Source organism: Oncorhynchus clarkii, chromosome 1, assembly GCF_045791955.1.
Source record: "Oncorhynchus clarkii lewisi isolate Uvic-CL-2024 chromosome 1, UVic_Ocla_1.0, whole genome shotgun sequence".
Taxonomy (NCBI): Eukaryota; Metazoa; Chordata; class Actinopteri; order Salmoniformes; family Salmonidae; genus Oncorhynchus; species Oncorhynchus clarkii.
Genome location: NC_092147.1, coordinates 84,657,623 through 84,685,157, shown reverse-complemented (window position 1 = coordinate 84,685,157; position 27,535 = coordinate 84,657,623). Strand labels below are relative to the sequence as shown.

Genomic DNA, 27,535 nt, shown 5'->3' with positions numbered 1-27,535 from the left:
ACCGCAGGGTGGACAGACAGACAGACAGACAGACAGACAGACAGTTGGTAGGAGATAGTGTCTAGATACCGCAGGGTGGACCGACAGACAGACAGACAGACAGTCGGTAGGAGATAGTGTCTAGATACCGCAGGGTGGACAGACAGACAGTTGGTAGGAGATAGTGTCTAGATACCACAGGGTGGACAGACAGACAGACAGACAGACAGGCAGTTGGTAGGAGATAGTGTCTTGATACCGCAGGGTGGACAGACAGACAGTTGGTAGGAGATAGTGTCTAGATACCGCAGGGCCACAGGGTGGACAGACAGACAGACAGTTGGTAGGAGATAGTGTCTAGATACCGCAGGGTGGACAGACAGACAGACAGACAGACAGACAGACAGACAGTTGGTAGGAGATAGTGTCTAGATACCGCAGGGTGGACCGACCGACAGACAGACAGACAGACAGACAGTCGGTAGGAGATAGTGTCTAGATACCGCAGGGTGGACAGACAGACAGACAGACAGTTGGTAGGAGATAGTGTCTAGATAGCGCAGGGCCACAGGGTGGACAGACAGACAGACAGACAGTTGGTAGGAGATAGTGTCTAGATACCGCATGGGTGGACAGACATACAGACAGACAGTTGGTAGGAGATAGTGTCTAGATACCGCATGGGTGGACAGACATACAGACAGACAGTTGGTAGGAGATAGTGTCTAGATACCACAGGGCCACAGGGTGCACAGACAGACAGTTGGTAGGAAATAGATAGACAGTGCCTAGATACCTTCCTCTAAAGCCAGGAACACATTTAGAATGAGTCCCAAATGGCACCCTATTCTCATAGGGTCCTGGTCAAAGTAGTGCACTATAAACCGAATAGGCTGCCATTTGGGATGCATCCTTAGCCTTTTTTAAAAAAAGTTTCTGTCAAATCTGAGGTGTGTCAATTTGGGATTTATCTCACCACTTGAGGTTTGAAAACGTCTGACAATCGTAGATGTTTGTGAAGCACTACTTTGAGACATGGGTGTTACTAACATTTGATACAGGATCAAAGTTGAAATGTACCTGCAGGAAATCAACTGTATATGTTTCTAATATATGAGAAAGGAAGTCAAACTCAATAGGACTTTTCTATTGAGAGAATGAGTCGATAGATTATTTATTATTATTATTAGCTTATCAGCATCGTGTACTCTCACTGAGGACCTATAAGAAGCAGTTTCACCTTTGTCCCGCCCCCTTCTCACCAGTCAAACACCTTTTCTCGTATGATTGACACTGCAGCTATCCACTCCCAACACTCCATCCACAACGTTAAAGCCCAACACTAATTACAAGAGGACTGGGGTCCGTTCAAGAGGGGGCGATGTTCTGACAAAATGTTTCTGATTTAGAAATGAGACGAGTGGACATGATTCTGTCCCAGAGGCCAGTCTATTCTACACAAGGTAGAAGTATTCATTAGGTACTGAACGGAAGAACAACAGACTGCAACGGGAAGAGACTACCTGGGCTCCAATAATAAGTGTTTTTGAACGTTTTTTAAAAACGTTTTCAGTTGCATGCCCTAATGAGTGCAACCCTGTCAACTAACGTGTCTGTTTGTTCCGATGGTGTGTTGTCAGGTATGTAATGTCAATGCTCCTCTCAAACCTAAATGGTTGAATGAATGTGTTGTTCCATACCGTGTTGCTGTAGAAGGTGATTTGACCCATCTGTTGTTGTCTGAAAGCTTCTAATGGGGAAGGTTGTTTGGTAACCCGTTACGTAATAGCCAACTGGTATAATGCCTTATAACTTGTTATAAGCATGTATGCACCTTTTATAAAAGTGTCACAGGCGCACTATATGTTCATTCACTTTCTATGGAATGATTGGCACTACTCCAATTCCAGACATATAGTACTCCTTCATCATGGGGAACACTCCTTCATCATGGGGAACACTCCATCATGGGGAACACTCCATCAACATGGGGAACACTCCTTCATCATGGGTAACACTCCATCATGGGTAACACTCCTTCATCATGGGGAACACTCCTTCATCATGGGGAACACTCCTTCATCATGGGTAACACTCCTTCATCATGGGGAACACTCCTTCATCATGGGGAACACTCCTTCATCATGGGGAACACTCCTTCATCATGGGTAACACTCCATCATGGGTAACACTCCTTCATCATGGGGAACACTCCATCATGGGGAACACTCCTTCATCATGGGTAACACTCCATCATGGGGAACACTCCATCATGGGGAACACTCCATCATGGGTAACACTCCTTCATCATGGGTAACACTCCTTCATCATGGGTAACACCGACCAGTATAATGCCTTAAACGTGCTATGAGCTTATGTGAGCATATTATAAAGTGAATCATCTGATTCTATGGGATGTGTTGTCAGTCTGTGTGTAATCTCCTTCCCATTACCCTTCCTCCCAAATGCCAAGCCTCTGGTGTACCATCGCGTCAAACTTCGTTAGCCAATGCAGGAAGTCTGGGGGTCGAGGTTCGTCTGCAAGTGGGACAATGTTTATCCACATAACTTTGAAAGGCACTTGACAAAAGTGATCTGCATCGAACGCACCCAATGGAGATCGCTTTGGGACTAATAACCCTGGTCTCAAATTGAGCCAAAATCACTGTCCTGAAAACTACTCACACCGAGAGTAGCCTGTAGGGTTTTCTTCAGTTTCGTGCCTACTGAACATTAGAGAAGAGAGAAGGGTCGACAGAGAGGAGAGTCGGGGGACTCAGATCGGGGTCATATTCATTATGGCACATCATAGCAAAACAGAATACGAAAAACAAACGTTTCTTATTGGACAACTCCAGGCCGTTTTCGATCTGTTTTCTTCCATGCGATGCCAAATGAACACAACCCAGGAGTGTCAGTCAGGAGGTGTGAGATCTGTATTTGAGACCAGAAGATACAGCCTTTTATTCTCTGGTGGTGTTAAAGGATTAGTTTAACCAGGTTTACATTTCCTCAGGCTTGTTCAACATTACAGGCCGACTGATCTACACAGAACCTTGCATCATAAATATCTACTTCATTGTTCATTTGTAGAGGAGTCAGTCACATTAGGGTTTTGACCCTTGAGAACACGGCCCTCCTCCTATTCAGTCCCTCTGCTCTGGGCTCAGTTCCTCCTCTCTTCTCTCCCTTTGGTCTTTTTCCCTAAGTGCTACTTTGTTTATGGACTAGAAATTGCTTCCTTCCTTCCTCCGGCAGCTCGCCCCCCTGGGGCCGGTGTGTGTGTTGTATTTACCACGGGGGTGACCTATAAACCCATATATGTCGGAAGTAATAATGCTACTGTCTCTCTCCTGTCCCATTCTACTTTGGACACCATTTTGAGATCTCTGGGTCCACCTCAAGTCGTAAGTGGTTTCTTTTTAATAATATAGATGATGCCTCACTCTCTTCTCTCGCTCTCCTTTGGAGAATGAACAGAATGATGTCTGATGTTTCCGTGGTCGGAGGAGATGGGAAGGTCACCGTCTGCTGTTAACCTTTCGGTCTGTTTTGTCCTTCAGAAGAAAGAGCCAGACAACAAGAACTTACTTATAAATCAATTGACTTTATTTAAAATCAGCGACGTCAGGAAGTTACACTATGAACAATAAGAAAATAAAAAGAAGACAGAAACGTCAAATAAAAAGACAGAAAGATCCAGATAACAATCACTGCTCTTGGCACTGGATAGAACATTTATGAAAACAACAAATATTATATTAGGCTTGTGTGTTGGGGGGGGTGTCTCCGGGGGGGGGGGGGGGGGGGGTCTCCGGGGGGGGGGGGGGGGGGGGGGGGGTGTCTCCAACATACATCATGTTGTGGTGGTGAGAGCCGGACTAGTGAACTTAAATACCAGCTTTTTACTTAGTCTCAGAGGACATGTTCCAGGCTGATTACGCTGTTTAACATATCAGCTGACCACGCTGTTTAACCTATCAGCTGACCACATCTAGGTCCAGTTAACCAGACAGATTAACCCTTCAGTGGCTGGATAGGTGCTGACCACATCTAGGTCCAGTTAACCAGACAGATTAACCCTTCAGTGTCTGGATAGGTGTTTAACATATCAGCTGACCACATCTAGGTCCAGTTAACCAGACAGATTAACCCTTCAGTGGCTGGATAGGTGCTTACCACATCTAGGTCCAGCTAACCGGACAGATTTAAGTCTGGTACCTGATTCAAAATGTATTCCAATGAAAAATTCCCATGGAGAATGTTTAGTCCAGGACAAATCTGTGTCTGGGAAACAGATACCATAGGATGTAGCAATCTGATACCCGACGGTGAAGTCCATGACGTGGCATAGAACCATTGGTTGTGGTGTGCAGCTCGACTGGAACAGACCTAATAAGCACAACTTTCAGATTGAACCTTGTTTTATATATCATGACCCTCACACAACCCCACTCCTGAACCCCCGACCTTTGAACCCCACTACCGTCACTAAGGTCAGGGGGTCATGTCCCTTATAATCATCTTCACTATCCTCATCATCATCATCAATTCTTCATTAAAAACAAGGAGGAATTTTCATATGACATATGCTCCGTTTTAAAATGGTCGTTCACCACAAAAAAATAAAATGATGTAAAACAAATCTAAATAAAAATGTAAGATAAAGAGGATCTGTATACATCCAACAGAAGAATCAAGACATCCCTCTCCCAAAAAGAGAAATGAATAAATCATGATATACAAAACATCATATAAAAACATGATCGGTTCTCCACGAATACTAGGTTTGTGTGTATACTGGACTGGCCAATGCCTGTATACTGGACTGGCCAATGCCTGTATACTGGACTGGCCAATGCCTGTATACTGGACTGGCCAATGCCTGTATACTGGACTGGCCAATGCCTGTATACTGGACTGGCCAATGCCTGTATACTGGACTGGCCAATGCCTGTATACTGGACTGGCCAATGCCTGTATACTGGACTGGCCAATGCCTGTATACTGGACTGGCCAATGCCTGTATACTGGACTGGCCAATGCCTGTATACTGGACTGGCCAATGCCTGTATACTGGACTGGCCAACGCCTGTATACTGGACTGGCCAACGCCTGTATACTGGACTGGCCAACGCCTGTATACTGGACTGGCCAACGCCTGTATACTGGACTGGCCAACGCCTGTTCCAACGCCTGTATACTGGACTGGCCAACGCCTGTATACTGGACTGGCCAACGCCTGTATACTGGACTGGCCAACGCCTGTATACTGGACTGGCCAACGCCTGTATACTGGACTGGCCAATGCCTGTATACTGGACTGGCCAATGCCTGTATACTGGACTGGCCAATGCCTGTATACTGGACTGGCCAATGCCTGTATACTGGACTGGCCAATGCCTGTATACTGGACTGGCCAATGCCTGTATACTGGACTGGCCAATGCCTGTATACTGGACTGGCCAATGCCTGTATACTGGACTGGCCAATGCCTGTATACTGGACTGGCCAATGCCTGTATACTGGACTGGCCAATGCCTGTATACTGGACTGGCCAATGCCTGTATACTGGACTGGCCAATGCCTGTATACTGGACTGGCCAATGCCTGTATACTGGACTGGCCAACGCCTGTATACTGGACTGGCCAACGCCTGTATACTGGACTGGCCAACGCCTGTATACTGGACTGGCCAACGCCTGTATACTGGACTGGCCAATGCCTGTATACTGGACTGGCCAATGCCTGTATACTGGACTGGCCAATGCCTGTATACTGGACTGGCCAATGCCTGTATACTGGACTGGCCAATGCCTGTATACTGGACTGGCCAATGCCTGTATACTGGACTGGCCAATGCCTGTATACTGGACTGGCCAATGCCTGTATACTGGACTGGCCAATGCCTGTATACTGGACTGGCCAATGCCTGTATACTGGACTGGCCAATGCCTGTATACTGGACTGGCCAATGCCTGTATACTGGACTGGCCAATGCCTGTATACTGGACTGGCCAATGCCTGTTTGAGATGCATCCTGATTGTGACATCCTAGAAAACGTATGGTAGGTTACCTCTAAATAACCACAGATTTAGGATCAGTCAACCCTAACCGTACCCTGACCTTAAAGGACCCGTGCAGTCAAAAAAAGTGATGTACTTGTTTTTTTTTAAATGATAATCTATTTCCATACTATGAGGATGGAATAATACTGTGGAAATGTTAATGATGATGATGCCCTTTTAGTGTAAGAGCTGTTTGAAAAGACTGCCTGAAACTTCAGCCTGTTTTGGTGTCCACAAGTTCATCTGGAAAAAAAGTCTTAATTGCCCAAAATCTCACACTATCCCTTTAACCATTTGGGAAATGAGATACCATCTGACCCTACATCAACGAATAGGGACAGCTTCTAGCTACTCCTTTATGATACCATCTAACCCTGCATCAGCGAATAGGGACAGCTTCTAGCTACTCCTTTATGATACCATCTGACCCTGCATCAGCGATTAGGGACAGCTTCTAGCGACTCCTTTATGATACCATCTGACCCTGCATCAGCGAATAGGGACAGCTTCTAGCTACTCCTTTATGATACCATCTGACCCTGCATCAGCGATTAGGGACAGCTTCTAGCGACTCCTTTATGATACCATCTGACCCTGCATCAGCGATTAGGGACAGCTTCTAGCGACTCCTTTATGATACCATCTGACCCTGCATCAGCGAATAGGGACAGCTTCTAGCGACTCCTTTATGATACCATCTGACCCTGCATCAGCGAATAGGGACAGCTTCTAGCTACTCCTTTATGATACCATCTGACCCTGCATCAGCGAATAAGGACAGCTTCTAGCGACTCCTTTATGATACCATCTGACCCTGCATCAGCGAATAGGGACAGCTTCTAGCTACTCCTTTATGATACCATCTGACCCTGCATCAGCGAATAGGGACAGCTTCTAGCGACTCCTTTATGATACCATCTGACCCTGCATCAGCGATTAGGGACAGCTTCTAGCGACTCCTTTATGATACCATCTGACCCTGCATCAGCGAATAGGGACAGCTTCTAGCGACTCCTTTATGATACCATCTGACCCTGCATCAGCGAATAGGGACAGCTTCTAGCTACTCCTTTATGATACCATCTGACCCTGCATCAGCGATTAGGGACAGCTTCTAGCGACTCCTTTATGATACCATCTGACCCTGCATCAGCGATTAGGGATAGCTTCTAGCGGCTCCTTTATGATACCATCTGACCCTGCATCAGCGATTAGGGACAGCTTCTAGCGACTCCTTTATGATACCATCTGACCCTGCATCAGCGATTAGGGACAGCGTCTAGCGACTCCTTTATGATACCATCTGACCCTGCATCAGCGATTAGGGATAGCTTCTAGCGACTCCTTTATGATACCATCTGACCCTGCATCAGCGATTAGGGACAGCTTCTAGCGACTCCTTTATGATACCATCTAACCCTGCATCAGCGATTAGGGACAGCTTCTAGCTACTCCTTTATGAAGAGGACAGGGAAGTTTGAAGTGATTGGTAAGGAGAGGTTTAACTGTTCTAGGGGTGGGTCTCAATAGTCTAACGTTGTTCTCCTCGTCTGCATTAAGGTTGGGGACCATTCCGTTTTCACTTTCTTTAAAATAAAAAATAATAATCTAAACTGAAATTGACCTCAACCCTGATCTGCACTAGTCCGAAAACAAAATAGCACAGTGAGGAAATAGACTCATTGACTCACTTTCCACCATATTGCTTTCCCCGTGTGGTGAAAATCTTTCTTCAGGAGACTTGATATTCACCCTGAACTCTACTACCAACCCTGAGCTAAACTATACTAGACCATCAGACGACAGGAGGAGAGGAGGAGGGCTGGAGGAGTGGTGTCCTGAACTCTACTACCAACCCTGAGCTAAACTATACTAGACCATCAGACGACAGGAGGAGAGGAGGAGGGCTGGAGGAGTGGTGTCCTGAACTCTACTACCAACCCTGAGCTAAACTATACTAGACCATCAGACGACAGGAGGAGAGGAGGAAGGCTGGAGGAGTGGTGTCCTGAACTCTACTACCAACCCTGAGCTAAACTATACTAGACCATCAGACGACAGGAGGAGAGGAGGAGGGCTGGAGGAGTGGTGTCCTGAACTCTACTACCAACCCTGAGCTAAACTATACTAGACCATCAGACGACAGGAGGAGAGGAGGAGGGCTGGAGGAGTGGTGTCCTGAACTCTACTACCAACCCTGAGCTAAACTATACTAGACCATCAGAAGACAGGAGGAGGGCGTCATCACTCCCTACGGTGATGCCGTGATTCTGTTGTTTAGAAGAGGAAGAAGGATAAATAGATATCTAGTCTGCCATGGGGGAGGAAACCGTGTGTGTGTGTGTTTTAGACATACACCATTCTAGGTGCTTCTCTATGATGACCCTTCAGTGTTTGAGTGAATATATGGATATTTATATATGTGTGTGTGTGTGTGTGTGTGTGTGTGTGTGTGTGTGTGCGTGGTGTGTGTGTGTGTGCGTGTGTTGTGTGTGTGTGTGTGTGTATATGTGTGTGTGTGTGGTCATTAACATTGTGGAGGTCTTTATCTGACAGTGACTCCCAGTTTCTCCAGCACCCTGACACCTTTCTCCTGGTACTCCTCCCTGGTCAGCCAGAAGTTATCTTTGTCCTTCATGATGTCCGCCAGCACAGCCCCGCCCAGGAACACCATGTGCTTACGCCGCGGCGGGTCCTCGATGCGGATCTTAAATTTCTACAGAGGGAGACAATTCAGCATTATGTCCGAGGGGAGGAGTTTGGGGAGGAGTTTGGCACAGGATGGATGAATCTTGGCCTCATCATATAACGCCTAATAATTCAGGATGCAAGGTGATTTGTAGAGCAGCTACTTCTGTTGTGTACTATGAGCTGACTACTTAAGAGATGTTTCTTCTGTCTCCACCTTGTGGGTTAACTACAACACTGCACCATGTTGAGGAAGTGGGCCATGTCCCAATACTTTTCAACATACATCCTTCCTCCCACCCTTCAGGTCCATTAGGGACCGGTTGGACCTTTAGACAGGTCATCATTGCAAATAACAATCTGTTATTGACTTACATTTACGAATAGAGAGTTAAATAAAAACAAAAATATATTTTAAAAGAGTTGTTCTCACCGAGAGTTTGTCCACGTCGCCTTTCAGCACGCGTTCCAGGTAGAGCTGTTTGAGCTCCCTCTCTAGTCGAGATGGAAGACCTGGATACATGGTGGACCCACCTGACAACACTATGTGTTTATAGAACTCAGACCTGAGCGAGAGGTGAGAGATGGGGGGGGGCAGAGAGAGAGAGAGGTGAGAGAGGGGGGAGGCAGAGAGAGAGGTGAGAGAGGGGGGAGGCAGAGAGAGAGAGGTGAGAGAGGGGGGAGGCAGAGAGAGAGAGGTGAGAGAGGGGGAGGCAGAGAGAGAGAGGTGAGAGAGGGGGAGGAAGAGAGAGGGGGGGGGGCAGAGAGAGAGGTGAGAAAGGGGGGAGGCAGAGAGAGATAGGTGAGAGGGGGGACAGAGAGAGAGAGGTGAGAGAGGGGGGAGGCAGAGAGAGAGAGGTGAGAGAGGGGGGAGGCAGAGAGAGAGAGGGGAGATTAAAACAGGTGTCGATAAAAAAAGTAGTGTGTGTGTGTATTGTCGGTCTGTGTGTGTATTGTCGGTCTGTGTGTATTGTCGGTCTGTGTGTGTATTGTCGGTCTGTGTGTGTATTGTCGGTCTGTGTGTGTATTGTCGGTCTGTGTGTGTATTGTCGGTCTGTGTGTATTGTCGGTCTGTGTGTGTATTGTCGGTCTGTGTGTGTATTGTCGGTCTGTGTGTGTATTGTCGGTCTGTGTGTGTATTGTCGGTCTGTGTGTGTTAGTTACCTGGTGTCGATGTCTGCTGCATGGATAGTGTTGAAGAGCAGCTCTGCCACCCCGACTCCCTCTACGTTGATGAGATGGGGCTGGAACAAAGCCTCTGGAGCCTCGAAACGCTCCCCTCCCACCTTGATCACCCTGCCGTCTGGGAGCTGGAGGGGGGAGGGAGGGAGGGAGGGAAGGGGGAGGGAGGGAGGAGGGAGGGAGATTGAAAGTCAGAGGGTGGTGTGTGTATGTTGTTCAGGCTTACGTGTGGTGAATGTGTAGTAGTGTCTTGTTGATGATCACGTGTGGTGGTGAGTGTGTGTGTGTGTGTGTGTGTGTGTGTGTGTGTGTGTGCGCATTTACTGTAAAACGTGTTGATCTGTATTTTATGCGTTGTGTGCGTCTTTGTAGCTTGCGTGCGTGTGCGTGTGCGTGTGTAAAGGCTCTATTCAGCTCAGGCCGTGGGAGGAAGTTGAGAGCTGCCCAGCCACCGCCGCCCTGTGGCCACAAAGGATATGATGTCACGCCCCCACAGACACACTACCCACCTTGTCTCTCACACACACTCTTAAGATGTGTGTGTTTTATAATGAGTTCCCTTCTTATGAAAGAAAAGCAATATCATGGAGGAATATTCCACCCACTCTCTGGAAGCTGCTCAGCACTTCCTGGTTCCTCTGAAGCTCCACCGACATTAACATATAGAGACCAATCCAGTTCTGTTACTCATCAGCTGCTCAGAGTCGTGTGGTGGTATGTTCTGTTACTCATCAGCTACTCAGAGTCGTGTGGTGTGGTGGTATATTCTGTTACTCATCAGCTGCTCAGAGTGGTGTGGTGTGGGGGTATATTCTGTTACTCATCAGCTGCTCAGAGTGGTGTGGTGTGGGGGTATATTCTGTTACTCATCAGCTGCTCAGAGTGGTGTGGTGTGGGGGTATATTCTGTTACTCATCAGCTGCTCAGAGTGGTGTAGGGGTATATTCTGTTACTCATCAGCTGCTCAGAGTCGTGTGGTGGTATATTCTGTTACTCATCAGCTGCTCAGAGTGGTGTGGTGGTATATTCTGCTACTCATCAGCTGCTCAGAGTCGTGTGGTGGTATATTCTGTTACTCATCAGCTACTCAGAGTCGTGTGGTGTGGTGGTATATTCTGTTACTCATCAGCTGCTCAGAGTCGTGTGGTGGTATATTCTGTTACTCATCAGCTGCTCAGAGTGGTGTGGTGGTATATTCTGTTACTCATCAGCTGCTCAGAGTGGTGTGGTGGTATATTCTGTTACTCATCAGCTGCTCAGAGTCGTGTGGTGGTATATTCTGTTACTCATCAGCTGCTCAGAGTGGTGTGGTGGTATATTCTGTTACTCATCAACTGCTCAGAGTCGTGTGGTGGTATATTCTGTTACTCATCAGCTGCTCAGAGTCATGTGGTGTGGTGGTATATTCTGTTACTCATCAGCTGCTCAGAGTGGTGTGGTGGTATATTCTGTTACTCATCAGCTGCTCAGAGTCATGTGGTGTGGTGGTATATTCTGTTACTCATCAGCTGCTCAGAGTCATGTGGTGTGGTGGTATATTCTGTTACTCATCAGCTGCTCAGAGTGGTGTGGTGGTATATTATGTTACTCATCAGCTGCTCAGAGTCGTGTGGTGGTATATTCTGTTACTCATCAGCTGCTCAGAGTCATGTGGTGTGGGGGTATATTCTGTTACTCATCAGCTGCTCAGAGTCATGTGGTGTGGGGGTATATTCTGTTACTCATCAGCTGCTCAGAGTCGTGTGGTGGTATATTCTGTTACTCATCAGCTGCTCAGAGTCGTGTGGTGGTATATTCTGTTACTCATCAGCTGCTCAGAGTCGTGTGGTGTGGTGGTATATTCTGCTACTCATCAGCTGCTCAGAGTCGTGTGGTGGTATATTCTGTTACTCATCAGCTACTCAGAGTCGTGTGGTGTGGTGGTATATTCTGTTACTCATCAGCTGCTCAGAGTCGTGTGGTGGTATATTCTGTTACTCATCAGCTGCTCAGAGTCGTGTGGTGGTATATTCTGTTACTCATCAGCTGCTCAGAGTGGTGTGGTGGTATATTCTGTTACTCATCAGCTGCTCAGAGTGGTGTGGTGGTATATTCTGTTACTCATCAGCTGCTCAGAGTCATGTGGTGGTATATTCTGTTACTCATCAGCTGCTCAGAGTGGTGTGGTGGTATATTCTGTTACTCATCAACTGCTCAGAGTCGTGTGGTGGTATATTCTGTTACTCATCAGCTGCTCAGAGTCATGTGGTGGTATATTCTGTTACTCATCAGCTGCTCAGAGTCGTGTGGGGGTATATTCTGTTACTCATCAGCTGCTCAGAGTCATGTGGTGTGGTGGTATATTCTGTTACTCATCAGCTGCTCAGAGTGGTGTGGTGGTATATTCTGTTACTCATCAGCTGCTCAGAGTCGTGTGGTGTGGTGATATATTCTGTTACTCATCAACTGCTCAGAGTCGTGTGGTGGTATATTCTGTTACTCATCAGCTGCTCAGAGTCGTGTGGTGGTATATTCTGTTACTCATCAGCTACTCAGAGTGGTGTGGTGTGGGGGTATATTCTGTGGGGGTATATTCTGTGGGGGTCATTGGGGGGGTCTATGCACCATTAATATGTTATTTTAGACTGAAGCTCCAGACAACAACAAAACAGCTGCTAAACGCTATTGATACTGGCCTGTTATTTAGGGTCCAAAAGCTCTGAATTGGTCACTAGGGGTCTATTTACACTGACCGTGCAGGACTCAACCAGCACAGAGGTTAGTTACTGACCTGGTACGACTCACCTGGTACGACTCACTTGGTAGGACAGTGGTACTGACCTGGTAGAACTGACCCAGTAGGACTGACCCGGTAGGACTGTGGTACTGACCTGGTACGACTCACCTGGTAGGACAGTGGTACTGACCCGGTAGGACTGACCCGGTAGCACAGTGGTACTGACCCGGTAGGACTGACCCGGTGGGACTGACCCGGCAGGACAGTGGTACTGACCTGGTAGGACTGACCCAGTAGGACAATGGTACTGACCCGGTAGGACTGACCCGGTAGCACAGTGGTACTGACCTGGTAGAACTGACCCAGTAGGACAGTGGTACTGACCCGGTAGGACTGACCCAGTAGGACTGTGGTACTGACCCGGTAGAACTGACCCGGTAGGACTGACCCAGTAGGACAGTGGTACTGACCCGGTAGGACTGACCCAGTAGGACTGACCCAGTAGGACTGACCCAGTAGGACAGTGGTACTGACCCGGTAGAACTGACCCGGTAGGACTGACCCAGTAGGACAGTGGTACTGATCTGGTAAGACTGACCCAGTAGCACAGTGGTACTGACCTGGTAGAACTGACCCAGTAGGACAGTGGTACTGACCCGGTAGGACTGACCCAGTAGGACTGACCCGGTAGGACAGTGGTACTGACCCGGTAGAACTGACCCGGTAGGACTGACCCGGTAGGACTGACCCAGTAGGACAGTGGTACTGACCCGGTAGGACTGACCCAGTAGGACTGACCCAGTAGGACAGTGGTACTGACCCGGTAGAACTGACCCGGTAGGACTGACCCAGTAGGACAGTGGTACTGACCTGGTAGGACTGACCCGGTAGGACAGTGGTACTGATCTGGTAAGACTGACCCGGTAGCACAGTGGTACTGACCTGGTAGAACTGACCCGGTAGGACTGACCCGGTAGGACTGACCAGGTAGAACAGCGGTACTGACCCGGTAGGACAGTGGTACTGACCCGATAGGACAGTGGTACTGACCTGGTAGAACTGACCCGGTAGGACTGACCCGGTAGGACTGACCCGGTAGCACAGTGGTATTGACCCGGTAGGACAGTGGTACTGACCCGGTAGGACTGACCAGGTAGCACAGTGGTACTGACCCGGTAGGACAGTGGTACTGACCCGGTAGGACAGTGGTACAGACCCAGTAGGACAGTGGTACAGACCCAGTAGGACAGTGGTACAGACCCAGTAGGACAGTGGTACTGACCTGGTAGCACAGTGGTACTGACCCGGTAGAACAGTGGTACTGACCTGGTAGGACTCGACCAGCACGGTGGTCTCCAGAGCCAGTTTCTGCTCCTGTTCGATGTTGTAGCCCACGTAGCACAGCTTCTCCTTCATCATACGCACCGTCTCAAAGTCCGCAGAGTGGTTGAACGCATAGCCCCTCAGCAACAACAGCTGGAGATCAGAGAAGTAGAGAGGTGTTTCCACCAAGCTTATTAGGGAAAGGGGGATACCGTATCAGTTGTACAACTGAAATGTGTCTTCCACATTAAACCCAACCCCTCTGAATCACCCTTAACATCCACGTCTTCAGAACCCGGGGAACAGTGGGTTAAACTGCCTTGCTCAGTGGCAGAATGACAGATTTTTACCTTGTCAACTCGGTTACTGGCCCAACACTCTAACCACTAGGCTACCTGCTGGTTACTGGCCCAACACTCTAACCACTAGGCTACCTGCTGGTTACTGGCCCAACACTCTAACCACTAGGCTACCTGCTGGTTACTGGCCCAACACTCTAACCACTAGGCTACCTGCTGGTTACTGGCCCAACACTAACCACTAGGCTACCTGCTGGTTACTGGCCCAACACTCTAACCACTAGGCTACCTGCTGGTTACTGGCCCAACACTCTAACCACTAGGCTACCTGCTGGTTACTGGCCCAACACTCTAACCACTAGGCTACCTGCTGGTTACTGGCCCAACACTCTAACCACTAGGCTACCTGCTGGTTACTGGTCCAACACTCTAACCACTAGGCTACCTGCTGGTTACTGGTCCAACACTCTAACCACTAGGCTACCTGCTGGTTACTGGCCCAACACTCTAACCACTAGGCTACCTGCTGGTTACTGGCCCAACACTCTAACCACTAGGCTACCTGCTGGTTACTGGCCCAACACTCTAACCACTAGGCTACCTGCTGGTTACTGGCACAACACTCTAACCACTAGGCTACCTGCTGGTTACTGGCACAACACTCTAACCACTAGGCTACCTGCTGGTTACTGGCCCAACACTCTAACCACTAGGCTACCTGCTGGTTACTGGCCCAACACTCTAACCACTAGGCTACCTGCTGGTTACTGGCCCAACACTAACCACTAGGCTACCTGCTGGTTACTGGCCCAACACTCTAACCACTAGGCTACCTGCTGGTTACTGGCCCAACACTCTAACCACTAGGCTACCTGCTGGTTACTGGCCCAACACTAACCACTAGGCTACCTGCTGGTTACTGGCCCAACACTCTAACCACTAGGCTACCTGCTGGTTACTGGTCCAACACTCTAACCACTAGGCTACCTGCTGGTTACTGGCCCAACACTCTAACCACTAGGCTACCTGCTGGTTACTGGTCCAACACTCTAACCACTAGGCTACCTGCTGGTTACTGGCCCAACACTCTAACCACTAGGCTACCTGCTGGTTACTGGCCCAACACTCTAACCACTAGGCTACCTGCTGGTTACTGGCCCAACACTCTAACCACTAGGCTACCTGCTGGTTACTGGTCCAACACTCTAACCACTAGGCTACCTGCTGGTTACTGGTCCAACACTCTAACCACTAGGCTACCTGCTGGTTACTGGCCCAACACTCTAACCACTAGGCTACCTGCTGGTTACTGGCCCAACACTCTAACCACTAGGCTACCTGCTGGTTACTGGTCCAACACTCTAACCACTAGGCTACCTGCTGGTTACTGTCCCAACACTCTAACCACTAGGCTACCTGCTGGTTACTGGCCCAACGCTCTAACCACTAGGCTACCTGCTGGTTACTGGCCCAACGCTTTAACCACTAGGCTACCTGCTGGTTACTGGCCCAACGCTCTAACCACTAGGCTACCTGCTGGTTACTGGCCCAACACTCTAACCACTAGGCTACCTGCTGGTTACTGGCCCAACACTAACCACTAGGCTACCTGCTGGTTACTGGCCCAACACTCTAACCACTAGGCTACCTGCTGGTTACTGGCCCAACACTCTAACCACTAGGCTACCTGCTGGTTACTGGCCCAACACTAACCACTAGGCTACCTGCTGGTTACTGGTCCAACACTCTAACCACTAGGCTACCTGCTGGTTACTGGTCCAACACTCTAACCACTAGGCTACCTGCTGGTTACTGGCCCAACACTCTAACCACTAGGCTACCTGCTGGTTACTGGCCCAACACTCTAACCACTAGGCTACCTGCTGGTTACTGGCCCAACACTCTAACCACTAGGCTACCTGCTGGTTACTGGCCCAACACTCTAACCACTAGGCTACCTGTTGGTTACTGGCCCAACACTCTAACCACTAGGCTACCTGCTGGTTACTGGCCCAACACTCTAACCACTAGGCTACCTGCTGGTTACTGGTCCAACACTCTAACCACTAGGCTACCTGCTGGTTACTGGCCCAACACTCTAACCACTAGGCTACCTGCTGGTTACTGGCCCAACACTCTAACCACTAGGCTACCTGCTGGTTACTGGCCCAACACTCTAACCACTAGGCTACCTGCTGGTTACTGGCCCAACACTCTAACCACTAGGCTACCTGCTGGTTACTGGCCCAACACTCTAACCACTAGGCTACCTGCTGGTTACTGGCCCAACACTCTAACCACTAGGCTACCTGCTGGTTACTGGTCCAACGCTCTAACCACTAGGCTACCTGCTGGTTACTCGCCCAACACTCTAACCACTAGGCTACCTGCTGGTTACTGGCCCAACGCTCTAACCACTAGGCTACCTGCTGGTTACTGGCCCAACACTCTAACCACTAGGCTACCTGCTGGTTACTGGCCCAACGCTCTAACCACTAGGCTACCTGCTGGTTACTGGCCCAACGCTCTAACCACTAGGCTACCTGCTGGTTACTGGCCCAACACTCTAACCACTAGGCTACCTGCTGGTTACTGGCCCAACACTAACCACTAGGCTACCTGCTGGTTACTGGTCCAACACTCTAACCACTAGGCTACCTGCTGGTTACTGGCCCAACACTCTAACCACTAGGCTACCTGCTGGTTACTGGTCCAACACTCTAACCACTAGGCTACCTGCTGGTTACTGGCCCAACGCTCTAACCACTAGGCTACCTGCTGGTTACTGGCCCAACGCTCTAACCACTAGGCTACCTGCTGGTTACTGGCCCAACGCTCTAACCACTAGGCTACCTGCTGGTTACTGGCCCAACGCTCTAACCACTAGGCTACCTGCTGGTTACTGGCCCAACACTCTAACCACTAGGCTACCTGCTGGTTACTGGCCCAACACTCTAACCACTAGGCTACCTGCTGGTTACTGGCCCAACACTCTAATCACTAGGCTACCTGCTGGTTACTGGTCCAACACTCTAACCACTAGGCTACCTGCTGGTTACTGGCCCAACACTCTAACCACTAGGCTACCTGCTGGTTACTGGCCCAACACTCTAACCACTAGGCTACCTGCTGGTTACTGGCCCAACACTCTAACCACTAGGCTACCTGCTGGTTACTGGCCCAACACTCTAACCACTAGGCTACCTGCTGGTTACTGGCCCAACACTCTAACCACTAGGCTACCTGCTGGTTACTGGCCCAACACTCTAACCACTAGGCTACCTGCTGGTTACTGGCCCAACACTCTAACCACTAGGCTACCTGCTGGTTACTGGCCCAACACTCTAACCACTAGGCTACCTGCTGGTTACTGGCCCAACACTCTAACCACTAGGCTACCTGCTGGTTACTGGCCCAACACTCTAACCACTAGGCTACCTGCTGGTTACTGGCCCAACACTCTAACCACTAGGCTACCTGCTGGTTACTGGCCCAACACTCTAACCACTAGGCTACCTGCTGGTTACTGGCCCAACACTCTAACCACTAGGCTACCTGCTGGTTACTGGCCCAACACTCTAACCACTAGGCTACCTGCTGGTTACTGGCCCAACACTCTAACCACTAGGCTACCTGCTGGTTACTGGCCCAACACTCTAACCACTAGGCTACCTGCTGGTTACTGGCCCAACGCTCTAACCACTAGGCTACCTGCTGGTTACTGGCCCAATGCTCTAACCACTAGGCTACCTGCTGGTTACTGGCCCAACGCTCTAACCACTAGGCTACCTGCTGGTTACTGGCCCAACGCTCTAACCACTAGGCTACCTGCTGGTTACTGGCCCAACGCTCTAACCACTAGGCTACCTGCTGGTTACTGGCCCAACACTCTAACCACTAGGCTACCTGCTGGTTACTGGTCCAACACTCTAACCACTAGGCTACCTGCTGGTTACTGGTCCAACACTCTAACCACTAGGCTACCTGCTGGTTACTGGCCCAACACTCTAACCACTAGGCTACCTGCTGGTTACTGGTCCAACACTCTAACCACTAGGCTACCTGCTGGTTACTGGCCCAACACTCTAACCACTAGGCTACCTGCTGGTTACTGGTCCAACACTCTAACCACTAGACTACCTGCTGGTTACTGGCCCAACACTCTAACCACTAGGCTACCTGCTGGTTACTGGTCCAACACTCTAACCACTAGGCTACCTGCTGGTTACTGGCCCAACGCTCTAACCACTAGGTTACCTGCTGGTTACTGGCCCAACGCTCTAACCACTAGGCTACCTGCTGGTTACTGGCCCAACGCTCTAACCACTAGGCTACCTGCTGGTTACTGGTCCAACACTCTAACCACTAGGTTACCTGCACTGGGACACAGTGAATGAGGACCGTAGCTGGAGTACAACTACAGACCAAAAGCTTCATGTTCCAGTCGCATCGGGGACAACCATAACCCAATTCTCCTAACCTGCCGCGTTTCCTAACCTGACGCGTTTCCTAACCTGACGCGTTTCCTAACCTGCCTGCCGCGTCTCCTAACCTGCCTGCCGCGTCTCCTAACCTGCCTGCCGCGTCTCCTAACCTGCCGCGTTCCATTCTCCTAACCTGCCGCGTTCCATTCTCCTAACCTGCCGCGTTCCATTCTCCTAACCTGCCGCGTTTCCTAACCTGACGCGTTTCCTAACCTGCCTGCCGCGTCTCCTAACCTGCCTGCCGCGTCTCCTAACCTGCCTGCCGCGTCTCCTAACCTGCCTGCCGCGTCTCCTAACCTGCCTGCCGCGTCTCCTAACCTGCCTGCCGCGTCTCCTAACCTGCCTGCCGCGTCTCCTAACCTACCTGCCGCGTTCCATTCTCCTAACCTGCCGCGTTCCATTCTCCTAACCTGCCGCGTTCCATTCTCCTAACCTGCCGCGTTCCATTCTCCTAACCTGCCGCGTTCCATTCTCCTCACCTGCCGCGTTCCATTCTCCTCACCTGCCGCGTTCCATTCTCCTCACCTGCCGCGTTCCATTCTCCTCACCTGCCGCGTTCCATTCTCCTCACCTGCCGCGTTCCATTCTCCTCACCTGCCGCGTTCCATTCTCCTCACCTGCCGCGTTCCATTCTCCTCACCTGCCGCGTTCCATTCTCCTCACCTGCCGCGTTCCATTCTCCTCACCTGCCGCGTTCCATTCTCCTCACCTGCCGCGTTCCATTCTCCTCACCTGCCGCGTTCCATTCTCCTCACCTGCCGCGTTCCATTCGCCTCACCTGCCGCGTTCCATTCGCCTCACCTGCCGCGTTCCATTCTCCTCACCTGCCGCGTTCCATTCTCCTCACCTGCCGCGTTCCATTCTCCTCACCTGCCGCGTTCCATTCTCCTCACCTGCCGCGTTCCATTCTCCTCACCTGCCGCGTTCCATTCTCCTCACCTGCCGCGTTCCATTCTCCTCACCTGCCGCGTTCCATTCTCCTCACCTGCCGCGTTCCATTCTCCTCACCTGCCGCGTTCCATTCTCCTCACCTGCCGCGTTCCATTCTCCTCACCTGCCGCGTTCCATTCTCCTCACCTGCCGCGTTCCATTCTCCTAACCTGCCGCGTTCCATTCTCCTAACCTGCCGCGTTTCATTCTCCTAACCTGCCGCGTTCCATTCTCCTAACCTGCCGCGTTCCATTCTCCTAACCTGCCGCGTTTCATTCTCTTAACCTGCCGCGTTCCATTCTCCTAACCTGCCGCGTTCCATTCTCCTAACCTGCCGCGTTCCATTCTCCTAACCTGCCGCGTTCCATTCTCCTAACCTGCCGCGTTCCATTCTCCTAACCTGCCGCGTTCCATTCTCCTAACCTGCCGCGTTTCATTCTCCTAACCTGCCGCGTTTCCTTCTCTTCTTTCCATAGTTGTACTCCATTTAACCAAAACAGTGAATGAGGGGGCAATCAATGTGTATGAGATCCAGGGGTCAGAGGTGAGGGGTCAGAGGTACCTTAATGAGGTAGCGGGTTATGTCCCTCCCAGCGATGTCCAGGCGTCGTGTCAGATGGGGCAAGCTGAAGCCCTCGTACACCGGACAGATGTGTGTCACACCGTCCCCAGAGTCCACCACAACACCTGTCAGCAGGCCTGAGGGCAGAAACACACAGAGAGGTCAGACACGCACACAGAGAAATCAGACACGCACACAGACAGTGGTCTCACACACACACACACAGGTCACACACACAGGTCACACAGACAGAGGTCACACACACACAGAGGTCAGACACACACACACACACACAGAGGTCAGACACACACACACACACACACACACACACAGAGGTCAGACACACACACACACAGAGGTCAGACACACACACACACACACAGAGGTCAGACACACACACACACACACAGAGGTCAGACACACACACACACACACAGAGGTCAGACACACACACAGAGGTCAGACACACACACAGAGGTCAGACACACACACAGAGGTCAGACACACACACAGAGGTCAGACACACACAGAGGTCAGACACACACACACACAGGTCAGACACACACACAGAGGTCAGACACACACACACACACACACACACACACACACACACACACACACACACACAGAGGTCAGAGACACACACACACACACAGAGGTCAGACACACACACACAGAGGTCAGACACACACACACAGAGTAACATAATTAACACCCCTCCGATACGTTTCACAAGCCCTCTGAATGGGAGGGAGTAAGCTGTGTTGAGTTGGGGCTTAAAGTGAACCAGAGAGAGTTGAAAAGGCTGTGTGTTCCTCTAGTCTAGTACCTTGGGCGTAGAGCGTCAGCACAGCCTGGATAGCAATGTAGACCCCTGAGAACTGATACGTCTCAAACATCACCTACCAGAGACAGAGAGACAACTTTAAAAGACTGCCGTCAAATACAGTCTTACAGCTGGACTGCTTCTGTAATGATGAAAATGTGTAACACACTGTTAATGCTGAACCCACTGACCCTCACACAGCTTTAGAGTTCTGTTAATGCTGAACCCACTGACCCTCACACAGCTTTATAGAGCTCTGTTAATGCTGAACCCACTGACCCTCACACAGCTTTATAGAGCTCTGTTAATGCTGAACCCACTGACCCTCACACAGCTTTAGAGCTCTGTTAATGCTGATCCTCACACAGCTTTAGAGCTCTGTTAATGATGAACCCACTGATCCTCACACAGCTTTAGACTTCTGTTAATGCTGAACCCACTGACCCTCACACAGCTTTAGACCTCTGTTAATGCTGAACCCACTGAACCTCACACAGATGTTCCTACATTAGTTATCATACGGTAATGAGGTCAGAGTGGTAGCTAGCTGTTGCTATGCACTTGGAGTCAACTTGCTACACACCCCCCACCCCCTCCGACATACACACCTCGATGATCTTCTCTCGGTTCTTGGTGGGGTTCATGGGCGGCTCGGTGAGCAGGATCTTGCAGTTCCTGGAGTCGATGTTGAGCTTCTCAGGCCCGAAGGTGTAGTCCCACAGGTGCTTCATGTCGTCCCAGTTCCTGACGATGCCGTTCTCCATGGGGTAGTTGACCTCTAGCATGGAGCGCAGCTCGCTGGCCTCGTCTCCCACCATCAGGTCCTATAGACGTTGAGGGGTTTAAGGTTCAGATAGACACTCCTGGGTCGTGTTCATTAGCACACGACGTGACAAAGCATTTTGCAACAGTAAACAGAAACAAGCGTTTTTTTCTTATTGGAAAAGTTGAGGTGTTGTTCTCCGTGGGATAGTTTGGGTTCGATCGGTGGAGGGGCCTCATGAATACGGCCCTGGAGAAATCAGACCGTTAGCTTAGCTGTATCGTCACCTTTCATCAGCAGTAACAGAGGGGCATGTCAACACTGCCTCCATGACGGCTCCACGATGGCCTAAAGAGACACAGTAATGGGATATACACATACGCAGCAGCGCTCAAAAAAAAAAAGAGGCAAGTCACATCCGTTAGCAATTACCCAGCATGCATTCTTTAAAAAACAGCATGTTTCCATGCATTCACTCTTAAAACCTGTTTCCTTTCTGACCAGAGCACAGGGCTACAATCCTAAACTTGAGAAACATGCAAGTAACTTACACGGACACCATTGACGTCAATGAGAAGTTTGCCTGACAATCTGTGCATGCAGGTCAAGTTCAGATTCAGTCTCATTTGAGCAAGGCTCAGTCAGAGTTACATGCAAACCAGGCATTGGGAATCACTACATGATTGGTTAGCCAAGTGTTAGTCACACAGTACAACGTTTCCTATTTCACTGGCACACACTGAGCCTGACGGTCATCAGCACAGACTAGAAAACTGTTCCCACGGAAGCTACTTGACACAATACGTTTAGAAACCGTAGCCTGGTCCCAGATCTGTTTGTATTGGTTTGACTTGTGCCAACTGCTATGGTCAATGGTTGGGACAAACAGATCTAGGACCAGGTTAGAGAAACAGTTGATACAGTGTGTGTTTTGGCACTGAAGGAGCCCCCGTCTGGCAGGGCCATGTGTTTTCAATGAAGACCTGCTGCTTCCATCCTGTCTGTTCTGCCAATCAACAGCCATGTACACACACCACCACACACACACACCACCATCACACACACACACCACCATCACACACACCACCACACACACACACCACCATCACACACCACCACACACACACCACCATCACACACACCACCATCACACACCACCACACACACACCACCATCACACACACACACACCATCACACACACACCATGTACACGCACCACCACACACACACCATCACACACACACACACCATGTACACGCACCATGTACACGCACCACCACACACACACACACCATCACACACACACCATGTACACGCACCATCACACACACCACCATCACACACACCATGTACACGCACCATGTACACGCACCATCACACACACCATGTACACGCACCATCACACACACACACCATCACACACACACCACCATCACACACACCACCATCACACACACCACCATCACACACACACACACACACACCATCACACACGCACCATCACACACGCACCATCACACACGCACCATCACACACACACCACCATCACACACCATCACACACACCACCATCACACACACACACCATGTACACACACCATCACACACACACCATGTACACACACACCATCATCAGACACACACACACACACACCATCATCATCATCACACACACCATCATCACACAAACACACCATCATCACACAAACACCATCACAACTTTCAATTCATTATCTGAAAGCTGATTGACATTTGCTGCACTATTATTTTTGTTAATAAGTTCAACTTGTCTTCCTAAAACATATCTGAAGACAGTTTAAAATCTCCTTCTACTGTTGTATTAAAAAGGTACAGGTGGGGGACCATAAAACACAATATGACAAGTCCCCCAGCCAAAAGTGCACGAGTAGTCGCCCGATAGTAATCTCATTGTCCCTCGTTTGTTTGCATGTTTGTCCACCACTTGTAGGTCTTCCACCACTGATGTCACTCAACCCTGATCATCATCTTCTCTCTCTGCATCAACGACTACCTGTCCACTCCAAACATCTTGGAGAGAGTACCGAGGTTTCTAATCTTGGTGAAGGCACCAGGGTTAGATGCACAAGATGCACAACTGTAGTGTTTTGTGTTTTAAACAACTTAAAACGACAACAAAAGACAGTTATGCTCATCATCATTGATTAGGGATATCATCATTGATTAGGGATATCATCATTGATTAGGGATATCATCATTGATTAGGGATATCATCATTGATTAGGGATATCATCATGAGCTAGCACCAACGGTGTGATCTGCACATGAGCTAGCACCAGCAGTGTGATCTGCACATGAGCTATGATCTGCACATGAGCCGGGACAGTCTCCCTCTAGCGCGAGTGAAGGGAGTTGAGAACAGCTGAATGTATGGGTCTTAGAAGTTGTTCACATACAGAATCTTTATGTCCCAACTCACAATCTAATATGCTTCCCCAAAATAACATTTTTTTGTTGTGGGAGAACATTTATATTCATTGCTGATTTGAAATGATTTATACTTTTACTTTTGATACTATATTTTAGCAATAACATTTACTTTTAATACTTAAGTATATTTATTTACTCAAGTAGTATTTTACTAGGTGACTTGAGCCATTGTCTATTAAAGGTATATTCACTTTTACTCAAGTATGACCATTTAGAACTTTTTCCACCACTGCATGTGCATATAGGCACATTCATTTCTTAAATTTTAAATGAAAGTATGATCACTTATCTGAGAAGGTACCAAAAAAACGTCTGAACAATTGGTTACCTGAGGGTTGACTCAACACCAACGTTTTTTTCTTCAGTTTTGAAATTGGCCACTAGGGGATCACAACTCGATAACTGAATAATGAAACATCTGATTGGCTAAGAATACAAACTGTTATGGATGTAACAACCAGATTAATTGGCTGAAACATAAAACAGCGGGAAAAGTTGATTATAAAACTAGTTTTTTATTATACATTTGAATCCAAAGCTGGAAGTGGGCTTAATGGGTACGTGGGCTTAATGGGCACGTGGGCTTAATGGGCACGTGGGCTTAATGGGCACGTGGGCTTAATGGGCACGTGGGCTTAATGGGCACGTGGGCTTAATGGGCACGTGGGCTTAATGGGAACGCTGACCCTATATAGGGAACCGGATGTCATTTCAGACACAGGCCATGTAGCATTCAAGTTCCTTCTGCTAAACTAACTTGAGATGAAAAACAGGAACAACAAAACAGTGAAATGAGTGGACTCTTAAAAATCGCTAGATTTCTGTCTCCCTAGTCATTAGGAATCCATTTTTCTCCACAGAAGTACTTCAAATGTTATAATTAGCCAAATATTTAGCCAAATAAAACACCAATTAGAGACAAATTAAATATAGAAAACAACAAATAAAGGGCACTCCAAATGTAGTAGCTATGTGGTAAAAAACACAGCATCACTCTCTCTCTCCCCGTTAGGCAACCAGGGAGGACATGGGCCTGCACACGCCAGCCAGGAATTCACACCACTTACCATCTTCTGAATATTCTACTTCATCATGTGATGACAGGTGAAGGAGGTGGAGCATAAAGTAGAGAGTCAGCCAGTAAAACAAAGAGAGAGGAAGGGATGTCATTTTAAAATAGGTGTTACTAGACTCAGGGAGTCAGTATGACAGACATAGATGAGATTAAGCCTGGTCCATTCTTCTTGGTCCAGGAATAGGGTTGTTGTGTCGGGGTAACTTTTGAACCAACGTTGGAGTGTTACACAGGAGAGGGGAGCTTCGTAGTATTACCTTAATCTCAATGTTGCCCACTTTGGCTGTGGAGCGAATGATTGGCCTGCCCACCAAGGCAGGGAAGATGTGCTCGGGGAAGTTGGAGCCTGCATAGCCACACTTCACAAACTGAGAGAGACAGAGAGAGAGAGAGATTTATATATTTTCTTTAGTTAAAATATTTTACTAGGCAAGTCAGTTAAGAACAAATTCTTATATACAATGTCGGCCTACCAAAAGGCCTCCTGGGGATTAAAAATAAAGATACAGAGAGCGAGAAAGAGATAATATATTCAAATATATATATTAACACTGTATATTGATTGCCCTGGCAATACTGGTCTGTTCCTTCCATGTGAATAAATATTGTTTGTATTGGACTGGTTTGAATTAAAAGACAGGAGGAAGAGAGAGTGAGCACGGGTGGAGAGGATGTGGAGAGATGAGGCAAATGTGGAAGACATGGGCTTTATTTGAACTCCCCAAAGCAAAATAGCCTAGTTATTATGCCTAATCTCAGTTACCCAGAAGTAACGAGAGATTAAATTAAGGCAAAATTATAGTCCACACTTATTCGGGCATCAGAAAGCAATTACTGATAATATTTGTGACCTTCGCTTCAGTAGACTTGAGTAAGGGTCACAAGCTCTAGCCTAGCAGTGAATGTGTGTGGTGTGTGTATCTTAGAATCCTAGCTGTGGTTAAGAAACTAGTCTCACTTCCGCTTGACTCATTTCTTCAGCCCTTCACAGTGAGCACTTTTTAGCTGCATACACACTATGCCAGCGTCGCTTCAAATCGCTGAGAGTCAGAAGTACAATCCAAAAACAACCACTAAGACCCCTTTGGTGTGTCCAGATTTGAAGGATCCGAGTACTGTAAGCTATTTTTACTACCTATGTCCTAAATGACGGAGGGACCTCAGAATCCCTAGAAACAGTTGTCAGGAGGAGCACAGCCCCGATGCTGTTTCCCAGATAAAACTATTTTATAGCGTTCCATAAAAAAATATTGGAAATCTTACCGGATATTGCCAGCTAGCTATTAACACACAGGCATGGGTTATGGTTAACGTGAACTAGCTTAACTAATTCTGTCGTTATAACCTGAGGCATAAGGACCAGTAGAAACAAATGTGAATTTACAAAACATTCAAAACACGTCGACATCAACATTGAGTGAAAATGTAGTTAATTGGCTAACGCTGGTTAGCTGACCTAACTAGACTAGCTAACCAGCTAACTAACTAACTAACACGAAAGCTGGGTCAAACGATTTAATAGGTTTGAGCTAACAGGCCGATTTAATTTTTGCACCGTGAAATTGATTGTTATTGAATGTATTGGAAGATGACAACATAGCTAGCCAGCGGTAGATAATTGTAAAAACGGACAGACATTCCTGCCTAGCGTTACCCACCGACTTAACTAGCTAACGTTAGAGCGCTAGCAACACATCATCCACTTCCTGTTTCAGATAAAAATGTTCTCCTGCCATTCTGCCTTGGAAAAATACAGCATTAATAGAACTCGGTCATATGCAGCTTTCCACTCATAAACTTACCCCGGTTCCATTGTCACAAACCACCACTTTCCTTCCCTGGCTATCCATTTTGCAAAACCCAGGAGCCAGCAAACCTCCCAAGCTCAACTTTCTTCAGCAAGCCGGAAGTCACCACCCAGACTGTCTTGGCATCTTCCGGGGGGTGGGTTCGAATACCTTTCGATGGCATTCATCCATTCTTCTTTCCTTCCTAGAAATGTCACAGAACAAAATAAGTATAAAATCCAGGGGCCAAGTAGGCTACTGTGGCTATTTGATCGTAATGTAGACCTACCAGAGTGGCCTACCATAAAACAACAATGAAGAAAATGCATCCCATAACACTTTAATAGCTATTCTATCGTACAGCCGACAGCAGCAGCCAATGT

At 48.6% G+C, this 27,535-nt stretch overlaps 1 protein-coding gene across 2 annotated transcripts; it reads right to left on the bottom strand.

Moving 5' to 3' along the window:
* Positions 1 to 4,748: 4,748 nt before the first annotated feature.
* LOC139413490 (actin-related protein 2-A-like) lies at positions 4,749 to 27,284 on the bottom strand. Of its 2 annotated transcripts, XR_011634806.1 has the most exons (10): positions 27,168 to 27,284; positions 25,623 to 25,733; positions 21,667 to 21,882; positions 21,062 to 21,134; positions 20,233 to 20,369; positions 13,961 to 14,110; positions 9,901 to 10,046; positions 9,170 to 9,302; positions 6,004 to 8,764; positions 4,749 to 4,841 (listed from the first exon to the last, which is right to left on the bottom strand). XR_011634806.1 is itself a non-coding variant. In XM_071160956.1 (9 exons), the coding sequence occupies exons 1-9, from the start codon at positions 27,213 to 27,215 to the stop codon at positions 8,594 to 8,596; spliced, it is 1,185 nt and encodes a 394-aa protein (XP_071017057.1). In that variant the 5' UTR covers positions 27,216 to 27,284; the 3' UTR covers positions 5,687 to 8,593. The 2 variants fall into 2 exon arrangements, 1 of the variants encoding a protein (XP_071017057.1); XM_071160956.1 differs by lacking the exon at positions 4,749 to 4,841 and having other exon boundaries at positions 5,687 to 8,764.
* Positions 27,285 to 27,535: the final 251 nt, after the last annotated feature.